The sequence below is a fragment of the Plectropomus leopardus genome, chromosome 21 (genome assembly GCF_008729295.1).
Source record: "Plectropomus leopardus isolate mb chromosome 21, YSFRI_Pleo_2.0, whole genome shotgun sequence".
In the NCBI taxonomy this organism is placed as follows: Eukaryota; Metazoa; Chordata; class Actinopteri; order Perciformes; family Serranidae; genus Plectropomus; species Plectropomus leopardus.
Genome location: NC_056483.1, coordinates 19,627,352 through 19,642,534, shown reverse-complemented (window position 1 = coordinate 19,642,534; position 15,183 = coordinate 19,627,352). Strand labels below are relative to the sequence as shown.

The following is a 15,183-nucleotide window of genomic DNA, read 5'->3' as shown; positions in this document are numbered from 1 at the left end:
CTATTGCCATTTAACCTTTTCTCTTTGCAGCGAGTACATATTTATTGAAAGCTATCGAGAGCCACTGCTATTGCTACTGAAAGCATGTCAAAATACACCCCGACCGTGGTAATTAAAGACGCAACGCAAACATGCTGGGAGGGTAAATTAATTCCTCTGGGGGCGCGTGCAAAACGCCTGCCTGGCATACAATAAAACATCTAAACAAAGAAAGATGTGGAGGGATTTTCAGCGCTGACATTAAACATCAGCAGGCAAATGTCAAGTAGACAAAAAACTGGCTCCTTTCTATTTTCATCTATACTGCTGGATCTCCTGCCACTGTGTGCGTGTGTGTGGAGGGCTATACGTCTTTGACAGAAGCCTGCAGCTCTGGCATGTCACTCACGCTACAGTTTAAAACATCATCACATTGTCATTGAGGGAATTACATGAATGACAGCACATTAGCGATCGTGTGTGTTTATGTGTGTCCTGGCAAGAGAGTGTGTAGTTTGTAAGCACGCACACACACGGACCAATCCAGAGTGTGTGACAGAGGAGGCAATTACCAACCATGCTTTTTCTCCATGCTTTATTTGCAATAACTGTCACCGGCAGAGCCTTGGCCTCCTTATCTGATTTTTATGAACATACTTGTAGGGATTATTGAGATTTGTGAAAGCACTGCTGGGAAATGGGCGAGAGGACGAGAAAAAAGGAACAGTATGAGGGAGAGTAGCAAAATGCTAATCTGCTGTGGAAAGTGATGAAATATTAAGTAGCAGTCTCTCGCAGCATGTAGAAGTTGGTCAAAAGAGAGAAACAAGGCAAAAACAGAGAGAAATTATTAGACAGTATTTCCGATGATGGGCTTTTTTTTTAATCGCGTCATGCCTGAGGAGCTGAGAGAGCATAGCCATCAAACTCTAACTCCACGCCTCGCGTGAGTCGACAGCCCAGGGGCAGCCGTGAATTTTTTAACACTCCTTGCAGCATCGTTCAGCTGCTGTCGAGGCTGCTGACAGCCAGTATGAATCAGTTTGGAGCATCCTTCCAGTTAGAGTTTAAGTGTGCCTGCTGAGTAACCTGAAGGTCAGAGGTTTGATGCCGGCAGCAGCCAACAAGATGATGTTGCCTTTTTTACTTTTAACACCAATCACATATTTTAAGATTGTGCAAGCTACCAACATTTGCATCTTATGACTCCTTTAATACAAGTAGAATGAAATATGAGCCCATTTGCCGCTTTATGAATGTTAAAATTCAAGTGAAGCTGTAGAGCGATTAAAGTAGAGCTGGGAGTGGTACATTTCTAAATGGAGAAACACCACATTAGCAGAGGAAAAAATGTCTCAGCAGACCATTACTCTACAGGTTGAGCAGTTTCTATGGCGGGGTTAACAGCCTGGGTGCCAGGCTGAGTATTACAGGTAGGAGTGAGGTTGGCATCGGGGGCCCCCTGGACTGCCAAGGTGCTGTGAAGCCCGAGCCTGCTGTCAGAGCGACTGAACGCAGGCTGGACGAGGGCAGTAGCCCCACCATCTGTTGCACGACAGCCAAAGTCACCCTCTATGTAGGCTGTGTGTCTGAGTGCCAGAGTGTGTGTTTGTGTATGAACAATAGGTGCATGTCAATGTCCCTGTGTGTGTGTGTGTGTGTGTGTGTGTGTGTGTGTGTGTGTGTGTGTGTGGTGTGTGTGTGTCTGTTTGCATGTGTGTGCGTGGTGTGTGTTTGTGTGTGCACAAACACCTCCAAAACACCTCCAAAGCTGCATTTATGTCTGCTCATAACCACATCACCTGAAGGTGTCTATGTGCACTGGTCAATGTGTATGTGTATGTGTGTGTGTGTGTGTGTGTGTGTGTGTGTGTGTGTGTGTGTGTGTGTGTGTGTGTTTGTGTTCCTGTGTGTGTGTTCCTGTGTTTGTATGCATATAATAAAAAGCTGTGATTGTGCCTGCTCAAGCACATGACTTGAAAGTCTTAAACGACACTTAAACAACAAATTTAAAATGACAAATCTGTGTGTGTTTCTATGTGAATGACTTTGTGCAGTGCAAATCTGTGTGTGCCAACAGCTGTATGAATCTGTTTCTCTTTGTCCAATTCCATTCCATGTGTGCTTTCGTATCGAGGGTTGTTAATATTTAGGTTATAGAACTTAAAAGCCATCGTTGTTAATCTTTAGAATTACCACTTGCAATCCTAATCATATATATTATTTGAACGAGTAGGCATATATTCTTCAGAGGGAAATAGCTATTAACCTCTTTTAATGAATTCAGCACTGACAAAATTATGCAATAGACATAATAATGTAAAAATTGCAATGCAGTGTGCATTCTGGAAAAAAGAGACAATCAGAGAAGTTGATGGGTTTGAGCAGCGGTTAAAAGGCACATCAGAGCAGCCACCATGACAAATCCATTGCCCAGCTGCACTGAATCTAACACATTTAGTGATTTTTTACCATATTTCTGGAATGAACTCGAGTCAGCAGGGGTATGCTGGACCTAATTGATTATGGGAGTTTGGTTAATTCCCTGTGAACAATAATGATTGTACTATACTCCAAAAACGCTAACCATCAAAGTCAGTCTTCCATTCTTATCTCATTCTATTTTGAATAAAATGACAAAAAAATTAACCACAGATATGAGAAATTTGCTATTTTCTGCAATTTCATTATATGTTTTAGGGGTTTAAAAGTGAGAATAACAAGGTAGCACTCTCCCCCAGTAAGCACTTGTTAAAAATGTAGGAATTCCTGCAGTGATATTTGTATTTCTGAGTAAGGTGGGGTGCTGGCTGGGTACTGACCACTTCTCGAGGCAGCAGGGAGTCCTCTTGGCGCATCACCAACAGATTCACAGTTCCACCCATGGGCGTGGCTCGGAGCAGGGCCACTACCTCTTCCTGGCTCTTACCGTTCAGGTCCACTCCACTAACCTGCACATAAACACACACAGAGTACCACAAATACTTAGATAAGCACATACTTACAAGTAAATGTACACAAACTCAGCGAAAAAACTAAAATCAAAGAGCTCTAGGACTTTAAAGAGGGGGAATCTATGGCCTCCACATAACCTTTATGCAGATTACTCACTGAGTCGGTTAGAGCTGGAATTAAACATGGGTTATTTCCCCCTCAAGTGAGCACTAGCTGATTTTCATGTCAGTCTGACTGAAGTATAATCAAAATATTGTTCCATCTAACCACTTTTCCTCAGCATTTAAAGCTGGAGTTCAATTGTTATAGCCATGGGGAACGCACTATGTTTGACTCATTGGAACAAAAGCTTGGTAAGATTGAACTCTGAAACAAAACCATATCAAGGAAAGAGTAATTAGTCCCTGAAATAACATACAGTCTCGCAGATGTGATCTCTATGTAATGCTCAGAGGTTGCTAGAAAGTGCTGCTCTACCTCCAGCAGCCGGTCTCCTGCTTTCAATCGACCATCTTGGATGGCGGCCCCTCGAGGAAGGATGTTTTTGACATATATTGGAGCACTGCCACCAATGGGGACATCTCTGGATGTGATGCTAAATCCAAGACCCTCCGGACCTAAGAGCAATGGAAAACAAATGAACATAGTTAGAAATGTAAGGTGATACTTTACTGATTAAGTTTTTTTCTGCCTATTTGCCATTAAGAGAGCTCAGAGCTTTCCTGTATATCAGACCTTGAGATTTCAGTGTGTCGTTCAAGGACACTTTGTTCGGTACATTTTGCCAGCACAGGGGCATGAAACCTTGGCAATAAAACTGAAAGATTGCCAGCATACATGCTCTTGCGCTGTGCTATTACAAAAAATATATACAAAGATAAATAAAAATATTACTGATTTACGACCTCCAGGAAGAGAGTTATCATTCTGAAGAGTGAGAAGTAAATAATGTGCATTGTGTGTTTATATTTGGTAAAGTCTTCCATCACCTCTATACAAGTTCATAAATGTCAACAACAACAAAAGATTTGTTTCTTCAGGTAAAACAGAGTGACAATCATTCTTTACTTTCATTTCAAAGAGTCACTGAAAAACAACCAATATGTACTGTACAAAACTGTGGCTATGAAAATGGTAAAATATGATTTTAATCCCTTTTTTAATGAAGGAACCTAAAAGGATTGTGCCAAACTATCATAGTGCCTTTACTGAGACTCTTAGAAATGGGCCAGATTCTTGAAACCATTTGTGAAAGATCCTTTTCATTACACACTGCTGTAACATGAGAAACCACAATGCAGGGATCAAATTATGGTTTCCCACTATGTTCTGAACCTCCTATAGTTAATACAAACAGATTACTTCCAACCTGACATTTTTCATCGGTTTGCCATCAGGGTGTGTCTCACTCATATTTTGTAGCAAGTCAAAATGAAAACATGTCCCTAACTCTAAATATAGTGTCAATGCTATGAACCAAAATTGAGTGTTTATGATAACTGCATGTGGACTTTAAAGCCACTCTCCAGAGTTATGGCTGGATTAAAGACCAGTTAGGGACCAGAATAAGCAGAAAGAAGTGAATGATTATGGATTGCAAAATGCATCAAAATGCCATTCAATGGCATCTTAAAAAGTAGCGCACTGCACCTAAATAGCCCAAATACTGTTTTCTAAATCATTCATGTACCATGTGCCAGATGTTTTAACCAAAAAACCCTTCAGACTTTCTAGCACAACAACAGGTCAGGGGGCTGTGTTTTAGACCATTTTATGCCACTGATTTAATAATGTGATAGCATAATAGTGCAAGTATGCCATTCCAAAAAGCAAATAATTTTCAATTTTTTAAAAAACTGGAACTGCAGGGCATCCAGTGGCTTAGTGGATTGAGCAGGCACCCCATGTATAATGGCACTGCCGCGCCGCAGCAGTCACAGGTTCAAGCCCAGCTCACAGCCCCTTGCTGCATGTCATCCCCTCTCTCTCCCCCTTCACACTGCTGATCTGTCCTATCTAATAAAGGCAAAAATGCCAAAAAATAATCTTTAAAAAAAAAAAAAAAAAAAAAACTGGAACTGAAATCTGAAAAAAAAAATTTTTAAATATTTTTAACAAACTAATAAACAATTGTTACATACAAGAACGTCTTTATAAAATTACAGTGCGTTTGTAGAAGTAACCAAAAATTACTCAGTTTGAGACTTAATACAAAATTTGGCCAACAAAACAAAACTAAGTTACCCCTCTTGCCTCAAGCTCACTGAAGCTGTGGGAACACTGAAATGATCTCCATAATGTGGCCGATGTGCTGCAGTTTGCTCTCATGGTTGGACAGGCCTGGAAGGCAGGCAGTTTACTGGTGGATTTATGGAGTGGAGGTTGTCGTAGTGTAAAACTACAAACGATGGACTTTTTGGCTCATTGCCAGGTGTTTGGCTAGCTCACAAACTATCAGGACTGTGCGTCTTCCACTCCAAAAGAGCAGCTGCAGGCTAACGGTAAGCTACACTGTGTCATCTTTGAAGCGTTTATTTTTCATCAGACTTGCGCAAGCAGTTGAGGGCAGGAGAGAAAAGGGGATGATTGCTGCACCTGGCATTATGTCAGCTAAAATGACAGTGACTAATGTAAAGAAGCACGCATGTTAATACAATGGGCAATATCGACATCTGCAAAATGATTGAGGTCATGTCCATAAATCATATGAATAATGTAATAAGCCTAGATGCAGTCAAATCGTGTCTAGGTCAAGGCAACCTTCTTCTGTACTGTATATTCATACATATATATATATATATATAAATATATGTATATATATATGGTTTGATATATGGTTTGAATTTGCATAATGTAGAAAGCTGTGCTCATAATGTGTTCATTAATAGCTATTTCTTACTGATGTATTATTTAACAAAGGCTGCAAGCCTTTTTTGAAGCGCAGTGAGTGGTAAGACTAAATTCAACAGCTCAATCTGAGAAAACACTTCAGCTTTCAGCTGTGCAAAAATATTTTCTGTAGGTTTTAAGAATGACCTTTAAGGTTCATCAAATGAATATGAATCGCTGGTCTGGAGGAGGTAGGCAAATAAAATAATGGATAAATAAGAGGATCTCAGGCCTGACCTTTTCTGCTGACCAGACCTGAATTTGTCAAATAAAAGCAAGAAATGGTTTCAAATGTCAGCTGAGAAATGAGCTTAACCAAACAAATTGTGTTTGTCGGGTTATTCTTTGGCGGTATATTTTAAAATTCAATAACTCTGCTATGTAATGCTATTAGGTGAGTCATTAACAACATAGTTCAGAGAAATACATTCCACCATGCATAACCTAGCTGCTGGCGTTTCTAGCAGTCGTGGGAAAGACGTGTTACGTGGTTTGAGTGGAGGCTTTTCTGAGGGTACCAACAGTGATTAGTATTCATGTCAAAGTAGTTGCTCATTTCACAGAGCTGTCAGCACCTCTGATGGTTCATCATGACCTACTTTTCCCAGTATGTCTCTCCAGCAGTCTGACAAACTCTGCGTCGTCTCGCTGACAGTGATGGTGTTGATGAACAAGAAACTCAAAGGGGGAATAGCATGCATGGCAACTTTTCTCGTGGCTTCTGCACACAAACAAACTTACGCAGAGGTGATAAAGAGGTTGCTTATAAAGTCAAAAAGTTAAGCTGCTGAAGATAATAATGTGCTGTGATCTCGCCATCAGTGCAGCGTGATAACTAAGCAGACAGAAATAGCTGCCATCCTTCATGTTGAATATTAAATCTGCAAACTTTTTCTTTGTGAGTGCCAAACTTTTAACACAAGGTCACATTGCTGAGATAGCAATCAGTTCAGTGCACTTGATACACTTTAAATGAACGATAAAACATGGAGGATTTTATTTCTGATGCAGATTCCTGAACAAAGTTTTGTTGATCATTACTCCATGACTGGCACTTCTGTACCTCTGTCCTGCAGTTTCACATGCGGATAAGCTGAATATCACAGTGCCCCTTTTAAATCCTCCTCATCTCCGTCTTTGTTCATCTTCCCACTGTGACCCCCCTCAAATGCCAGTGGCTTTCCTCTCCCCTGGCCTGCACGCAGCCTAATGAGCAGAATCAAACTCCTGCCCATTGTAAGATCTCGTCATTAACGGTCTCCAATCAGGCAATTAGGAGAATGCATCTCTAATAGGCCTGCAGTAATTAACTACTGACGTCTTTATTTTGGGTAATAGAAGACCAGGATAAAAGTAATTGTATCCTTTCTGGATTAGTTGGAATCCTGGCTCCAATAAGCCAATTAAACAGCAAACATGAGGAGAGGCTGAGGCACATTAGAATGACTTAATGGGGTGCGTATGTCCTTTTCGACTGCAGTATTTGATTAAGGCACTCTTGTTAATTTGCCAAGCGAGATCTGCTACCGCCACTCAGAACTCGGGCCCACTTAGGCCGAATCACAACAATTACAAGGAGGCAACAACAAAACTGCCGAAGCCTTTCTAAAAGTACATTAGTAGTGATAAAGTCTGATGGTAATCAAATGCAACTGTCAAAATGGATTTCAGGGGCACACTTTCCTCAACTCTGTTGGATTTTAGTGCTCAGTTAATTTTCCAATTCAACAACATTTGGACAATAATTCATCTCCATTTAGAGTCCACGAATGGCTTGGAGTTTATAAGCGAGGCGCATCCATTCCGGTAAGCCCCATTTAAATCATGAGCAATAATCTCAGAAACCATTTCTGTCACTTGGGCAAGAGCATACTTTTGAGAGTTATGACTGCTGTTGAATTAGACCATGAAGTGGCTGGTGAAAATAAACTACACTATTGGCATCAGTCTCAGGAGCTGCTGGAGCTCCACCAACATTGCCCCAGCTTGGTTTCACTAAAGTAAGAGCCTTGTGTGCAGAAAAAAAGAGGAACTTTATCACATTATAAACAAATAAATATAACTTGCACTGCAGCCCCATGCAGTATAGGAACTCTGAAAGTCTGCTGGCAGCGCTCGGGGACCTTCGCCAAACATATTAGAGCAGCATGTGACTACATTTCCCCCGAGCACGTTGCATTTAGCCTGCGCTGCTGCCCTCACTTGCCGTACTATTCCCTAAAGCTCGCTGCTGTGGCCTCGGTGCCAGTTTTCGACTTAACATCTGCTCCCTCTCACTAAAAAAAAAGGAGCAAAAAGAGAAGAGACAAAGAGTAGGCAAATCGCCCTGGCATTGGTTCATATTACAACCAAGTGCTTGTCAATTCACATAAAGATAGTGAAGTGATGAAAGTGAGATGGAGTCTGGCAGTAAACCCACCACAATGGTTGGCTAAGATACACAACTGCTCCAGTATCAAAGGCCTGTCCAAGTCCACAAACAAACCAACCTCAGCTGGAAGTAGACTGATTGCTGAATCTTAATATTTTAACCACAAGACCATGGTGATGTAGCCTGAGTGCATCAAACCACAACCTCTGTTTTCAAGACGTGGTTGATCTGTGTTTGCTTTCGGCCGGCTCGCTTAAACAAAGCCCAGAGGCAAGTAGAGATTTTAGAATATTTCCTGAAAGATTAAAGGTCGTCTCCTTCAACCTACTAACTCTGGAGAAACATAATTGTATACTGATGATTAAACCCCCTTTTCTTCCTTTGTCTCCATGAGGAGTTAAGACGAGTGACAGAGTGGAACCCGGATGATCCAAGAAGGGATAGAAAAAAAGAGACAGGTGTTTGGGTTTTTTTTTATACATCAGCTCTCCCTTTGAAGGATGAATGACTTTATGGCCGCCATATTAACTGCTTAATGATCAAAATATTAAAACTGCATGTTTATGTCTCAACAAAATATTGAGTGCAGTTTAAGAATGCTGCTGGCTGGCTTGTAGAAAATCTACCAGCCTACAATATAGAACCTGCTAACTGACGTTGTAATATTATGTTAGACAGAGCGCTTCAACAACTCTGATGACAGAGTGCATGTAATTTGTCAGTGAAAGGACTGACAGAAATGGCGGCAGAAGCCGTTCTTTTTTTTCCAAAAAAATTCAAACCACTGTCACCGTATACAGGTTATATTTTAAAGTAAACAAGGGCGGGCTGAAGTTAATTGATAAATATATTCTCAGTCAGTCACATCACTGGTCTCATCGCAGATGTGCCGATCACAGTGACACATTATGCCATTGACTCAACTAACTGATTTCTCCAGGAAGTTATAATGTTGTCTGGCATGTTGCACATACAGACACATGGTGCGCATTTGCCTATTTGGTTTATTCTTGTTGATAAAAGCAGCAAAGCGGCAGCGAAATGACATTACAGAAAAAGACATGGATATGTGACGTTTATTTTGACCGAATTTCTCTGAAAATATCAGCAACTCCCAGGCCTCCTTCAGATTTGCGCCTCTCCTCCTACATGATCTCTGTGTGTTCTGCACTGGGCGTCAAAATATTTCAAAAACAGGTATAGAGATTTTTTAAGGTCAAGAGAAAGGTTGGCATGGACATACAAAAGTTTTTCTGTTTTGTTCTCAGGAAAATGAAGAGAGATTTCCACTTTTACAATAATGCATTTACATGTCTGCTGGTTCTTACCTTTCTTTAGCTGGATGCTGAATCTGCGTCCTTTCTTCTTTAAGTAGGAGCTGCTGGATGGGTTTGTGCTTATCCTGCGCTGCAGGGAAGGGGAGGGGGCTGACGAGGTCCTGGAGACTAAGTTGTGGGGTAACGTGTACCGTCGGTTCGTCTCTGGGGTGCTTCCAGCCAATGGTCCCTGGTGGCTATAGAGCAAAACAAAGAGATCTGATAAAATGCTTGTAACATAACATGATGGAAAGGTGAGCAGAAGTAACTAGTAGTTGGGCATCATTTCACAAATGATATGCTTCCATTTCAGTGACAACACAAACAAACTTTTTTTATTGTGATATACAGGGTAAAACATAAAACAGAAATCATGGATTCATCAAAATTTTATTACCTGAATTTTTTTTATACTCTGCAAATGAATTTAGACCATGCATTTAAAATTAATAATAAGGGCTTGGCTGTCTTTGAAAATGTAATTACAGCTTTTAACACATTAAAATAGTAATTATTTTAAAAAGGCTAATAGACAATATTTAAAACTATTTATTTGCTAATTGTTCTGTCACCCTCATGCGCTCTTCATAAGCTTATAGGCAGATAACGCCTTCCCAATCACCGCAAAATTCAGTTCAACTTCGTTTAATGATGGACTTGAGGTAGTTTAAAATTGAGAAAAACAATACAGTTTACATAAGTAAGCTATACATAATTCATATAAAATATTAATCAAACCTGTAGGACTCCAGTATATGTGATTTAACACAGCAATATGGCCTTAATACTACACTACTAAAGGTAACAGTTAGATATCAGTCCGAACTTCGATTAACTCACTGACGATACTCTTAACAGGCTAACATGTAGCAGATGTTGGCAGATATCCAAGGCATGTACGGATGACGTTACACCATACTTCTTCCCTCTGCCTGAACTGAGCAGTAATCCTATAACATCATCAGCCAGTATGTTCATTTGAAGCTAGCTGGTTAATCGGTAGCCCATTAATCGGCATGAAAAGTATAAGATTCTGATTGACTTATGAGCAGTTGTTAAGATGTCATATCTAACTTTGCAGAGCATATCAGAGACCAACTGCGGTTAAATTCACAGATGCTCACTGACGATCTGACATTTGTGTGTGTTGCCTAAATAGGTACATAGAAATAAACCTCTTTCTCCATGCGCATTTTCGCATTTTCTTATATTGAGAGAGAGGGGGCGTGGCAGTGTGCTGATTGTAGACAGAGGCCACAGGTCTGCCAGTTAATAATGTTTGATTTAAAAAGATAGGCACAGAGGTGAGAACAAGATCTGCTGTTGCACACGCGTCAAGAATCTGAGGGTTGTTTTGCAGTCGGGCTTATTTCATACGCAGAGTAAGAACAATTCTGAGCACATATGAGTAAATGAGGCTCAATGTCTGACAGGTTGCTGTAATTTAATGCATGATGCAAAATAAAAATGTATCCACAGAAAATAATTATCTCTTTGCAGTAGGGGAAATTGACAGACTAACTAAATGTAACATACACAGGATGGATAGGATGAATTTATAGAATCATAATTAAGACTATAAACCTGGAGACAAGGACCTACTTGATGAACACCCACATGTTTAGTTTCCTGGAATCAGGCCAAGGACATTACAGAAATTAATAGTCACCACAGGCAGATAAAATAGGCTTTTAACAAGATGATCAGCAATGTGGACTTGAAGGTCTCAGGTAGAAATGATTATTAAACTGCTCTTTTGCCTTTATTGTATAGCTTTTAAACATTGATGGATTCACAGTGAACTTATTAAAGAAAAGTCATTGACACGTGCCATTTAAACAGAATTATATTAACTGGGGGCCTCAGACTGATTGGCCTAATTATGTGTACAAACATGAACTTCTGGTATTTTACCAAGCAACTGGTAGGACAGAAGGGCAACTTTAATTTCATGGCACTGTGTGTCTCACTTTCATCTGGCTTTAAGTTCTGTGCAGTTTGTCTTAATATCTACCCAACAACAACATGCTTTGCCTCTGGAAAATCAAATTTTGGACGGCAACACTTTGCCAAATCTTTTTATCCCAACAAGAATCAGGATACCCTATCCATAGATGTGAACAAGTGACAGAGGGGTAAGGACTTAATGGTAGAGGCGAAGGAATTGGGATTAGGCCTTGGACGTACTTGTGGTTGAGGCTTGGTGGAGGTCCAGATCTTGACATCAGCCCCCCCACCAGACTGGACCTGTCCCCCGAGTGCTGAGAGTCCTGGCTAAAGCGGACTCTGTTGGACTGCGGCGGGCTGAGCTCGCTCTGAGCCGTCAGCAGCTCGTACTGTCTCTTCATGGCTGCGGGGACCACATGGAAGAGGATGACTGGGCTGCGCATCGCCTGCTTGAAAATGGTCTGGGCTCTAAGGGTGAAACAGAAAGTAAGAGAAAGAGAGTGGGGAGGTCATGCGGACAGAAATGAATTAGCGTTAACATGATAAGAGACACAAGTACAATAATGTACTATCATAGCTCAAAAGATAGAGAAGGATAAGGAAGGCTGTGTGGTGCTGTATGTTGAGAGGCGATAGGGAGGGGTGAGGTTAGCATGGCTAATCGCAGGGCTACTCAGCCCATAGCAGCAGAAGACAGAAATTACATTATCTATAATTACCAGCATCAAGACAGGACTGAGATAAGGATGGTGAGTCAGTGATGAAACATTATATAGTGTGTTTTCTATATTATACCAGTGTAACATACTGTACAAGACTAAGTCTACAATAGAGTAGTCTGCTTGTATCTGTGTGTGGACACGAGTTGACTCAACAATCAGAACAGAGATGATGAATCATGCATCAAGGAAGCTTTCCAGACAATGAGGTTTCAAAGTAAACACACACACACACACTTCACTCCTTGCACACAAAATAAGAAAAAAAAAGCCAAAATACACACTCACGCTCCTTTTGGGGCAAAATAAGCCAAGACAAGAGCTCAACATGATTCCCAGATACAAGAGTTGTTTAGTCTGCTTTGCTGGTGGCACTTAGCATATAGATAGGCTGGCCAGGAGGAGCAATGCTGCAGCATAAGGGGCTCGGGACGCCGTGGATTTCTGGATTCCAACAATCCCACCTCCTGTTTCCAGACCCCCATTACGGCGCCAGTAATACCATGCTGATTCGATCCAAATGACAGCCGCTAAGCTGCTTCTGCAACAACAGGCCGCACTTCATTCGAGCAGTAACACAGAGGCGAGGCGCGCACGCTGCACCAAGCCACTTCTGCAGGATTTGGTCCTTCCCATCTTTATTCTTATGGTAATTTCAAAAAATCACTCGCATATGCACACTGAGGGGTGATGACTGAGTGAGCAAGTGTGTGTGTATGCGTGTTTGTGTCCCACCTGCACATATACAGTGCCATCACTCCAGTAATCAGCCTCCATGCTAGGCCTGATTGAATAATAAATTACCCCATCAATGCATCATTACATTCAGTTAGATTAAGCGCCTCAAAATATTTACCCATGCAAAACAATCCAAAGAGATTAGACTATCACTTTAAATTGTTGCTCTGTGCGGCGCACAATCAAGAGCGGGAAAGGAAGTGATGAGAAAGCGAGGGAAAGGGGGGCAGACGGGGAGAAAAGTTTCACTCCTTCACCTCATTTTCATGCAGAATCACAAACATCATATGCATTTGGATGCCGGTGAGGAGCGTATGTTTGGCAGAGGGGGGTGGGGGTGGTGTGTAAGTGTGGAACGCTACAAAACATCACTCCCTAGTGGATTTGGTTTGTAAGCCTCTTTCACAGTAGAAAGGCTTGGAAGGAAACTGGGATGTTTACTAATGACAATAGCATCGTTTTGAAAAGGAGAAAAAAGAATCCTAAAACCTTAGTGGCTTTGTACACAGTGGGATGAACACATTAACATAATGTGGCAAGGTAACCGTGATAGTCTGGAGTTTTCCAAGCTGATGGAGAGCTTTTCTTATCTGTGCCAAAGTTGGTAATAACATTTTAGGCCTGCCTTCCTTAAAGAAAATACATTTTGACAGTGATATAGTTGTCCAAGAAAAAATAGGTAGTCTCTGACTCTACTTCTGAACACAGAGGGGATCCAAACTTGGTTTCTGTCAATCATCCAGCAGGGTGGCTTGAAGCCCAGTGGTTTTAGATGACTATGTCCAGCCCAGTATGACTGAAGGCCGGACCTTCGTTAGCAGGAATCCGGGCTATTTCTTCCTGTGGAGTAGTGGATGATAAGGGAGAGAGCCAGCCAGACCTCCGTAAACTGCCTCCAGAATCCCGCCTGGAGGAGAAGCAATCTATTTCTCTGCCTGAGACACAGACACACACACACACACACGCACATACGCACGCACGCACACGCACACACACACATAGACACACACACACACACACAAGTGTAGATAAGACGTTATAGCTCAACTGTGTGTGTGTGTGTGTGTGTGTGTGTGTGTGTGTGTGTGTGTCGCTGCATATGCAAATATGTGTGAGAGTGCACGCATTCAGGCTTGTGTGTGTGTGTGTCTGTGAGAGAGCGAGAGGGAGATGGGTTGCTTTTGGTAAATGGGTGGAGAAAGTCCCGGGTTTATATCTTCATTCCACTTCAGGAAATGACGGGAAGCGATGAATCGATAGAAATGAATCGAGAGAAGAGCATAGGCGGTTTTGGATCAGAGGGTGACGCGGCAGTGAAGGACTGCAGGTCACTGAGACCTATTACAGAAAGGCCAACAAAGTCAGTCATATTTCTGTTTTATAGTGCAGCTGTGTGAGCCGCCCTGAAGTTTGGGCTCCACTTATCAACAGCAACACTACTTACTGTCACAACACTTAATGTCCAACACAGCGCTCTCAGTATGAAATGCATCGCTGTGTGGACAGTGCTTCACGAGAACACTGTATGCGTCCTTGCTTTGGAAGCAGTGAATGAAAGTAAAACCAGCATGCCATTCAGTGCACCTGACAAGAAGACCACACACTGGAACTATCTGAAAAGTTACTGTGAGTAGGAACTTTAGAATTAACAATGTATGGAAAAGAACATGTTACGTACAGTATGCAACCATCAATACAGGGCCAGAATTAGAGCTTACTGTTCAAAGCGCAAGTGGCGAATGTCTCCCTGATTTATTTTGACGATGCAGTCGTTCTCCTGGAAGAGACGCTCTTGCTCGGCCTTTCCCCCACGCTCCAGGCGCTTCACGAGCAAACCCTGAGTCCTGGAAATGATCACAAAACAGGTTATAGATGAGACATAACTTAAACACATTCTATAGCAATTACACCACACACAGTCACATGTCAATATACTGAACAGCAGGCTGTAAGTTGCAAGCCTTTTCCCCTGCATCCTTCCACTGAAAGAGGAAACGACAACCCATAGAAGACTGGAAAACAAGGTATTGAGAAGGAAAAAGATGTGAATATAAAGACTTGAAGTGATAAACATTTTCAAAAGAATAAAGTAGATCTCTTACTTGACCATGATTGACACTGTATGTTATTTCTGTTCCTGATGTATTAAAATATTTTTCTAAGTATAAAAATTTTAGCCTTGAAATGCTGTTTTCCGAAGTCTCTCCAAAAACCAAGTTTTCCATGAGACGTAGGTTTCTGCACAATGTTGTTGCTACAAATAATACTG

The 15,183-nt window shown here is 41.5% G+C and overlaps 1 protein-coding gene across 4 annotated transcripts in view; it reads right to left on the bottom strand.

The window, feature by feature from the left end:
• Positions 1-15,183, bottom strand: part of LOC121960465 (partitioning defective 3 homolog) — a 382,155-nt gene that overhangs the window by 194,196 nt on the left and 172,776 nt on the right. For all 4 annotated transcript variants that reach the window (XM_042510168.1, XM_042510170.1, XM_042510169.1 and 1 more), the window contains 5 exons: positions 14,633-14,758; positions 11,698-11,925; positions 9,523-9,707; positions 3,412-3,551; positions 2,802-2,930 (listed from right to left, as the gene is read on the bottom strand). In XM_042510168.1, coding sequence (XP_042366102.1) covers positions 2,802-2,930; positions 3,412-3,551; positions 9,523-9,707; positions 11,698-11,925; positions 14,633-14,758 — 808 coding nt within the window. The remainder of the gene's footprint in view (positions 1-2,801; positions 2,931-3,411; positions 3,552-9,522; positions 9,708-11,697; positions 11,926-14,632; positions 14,759-15,183) is intronic.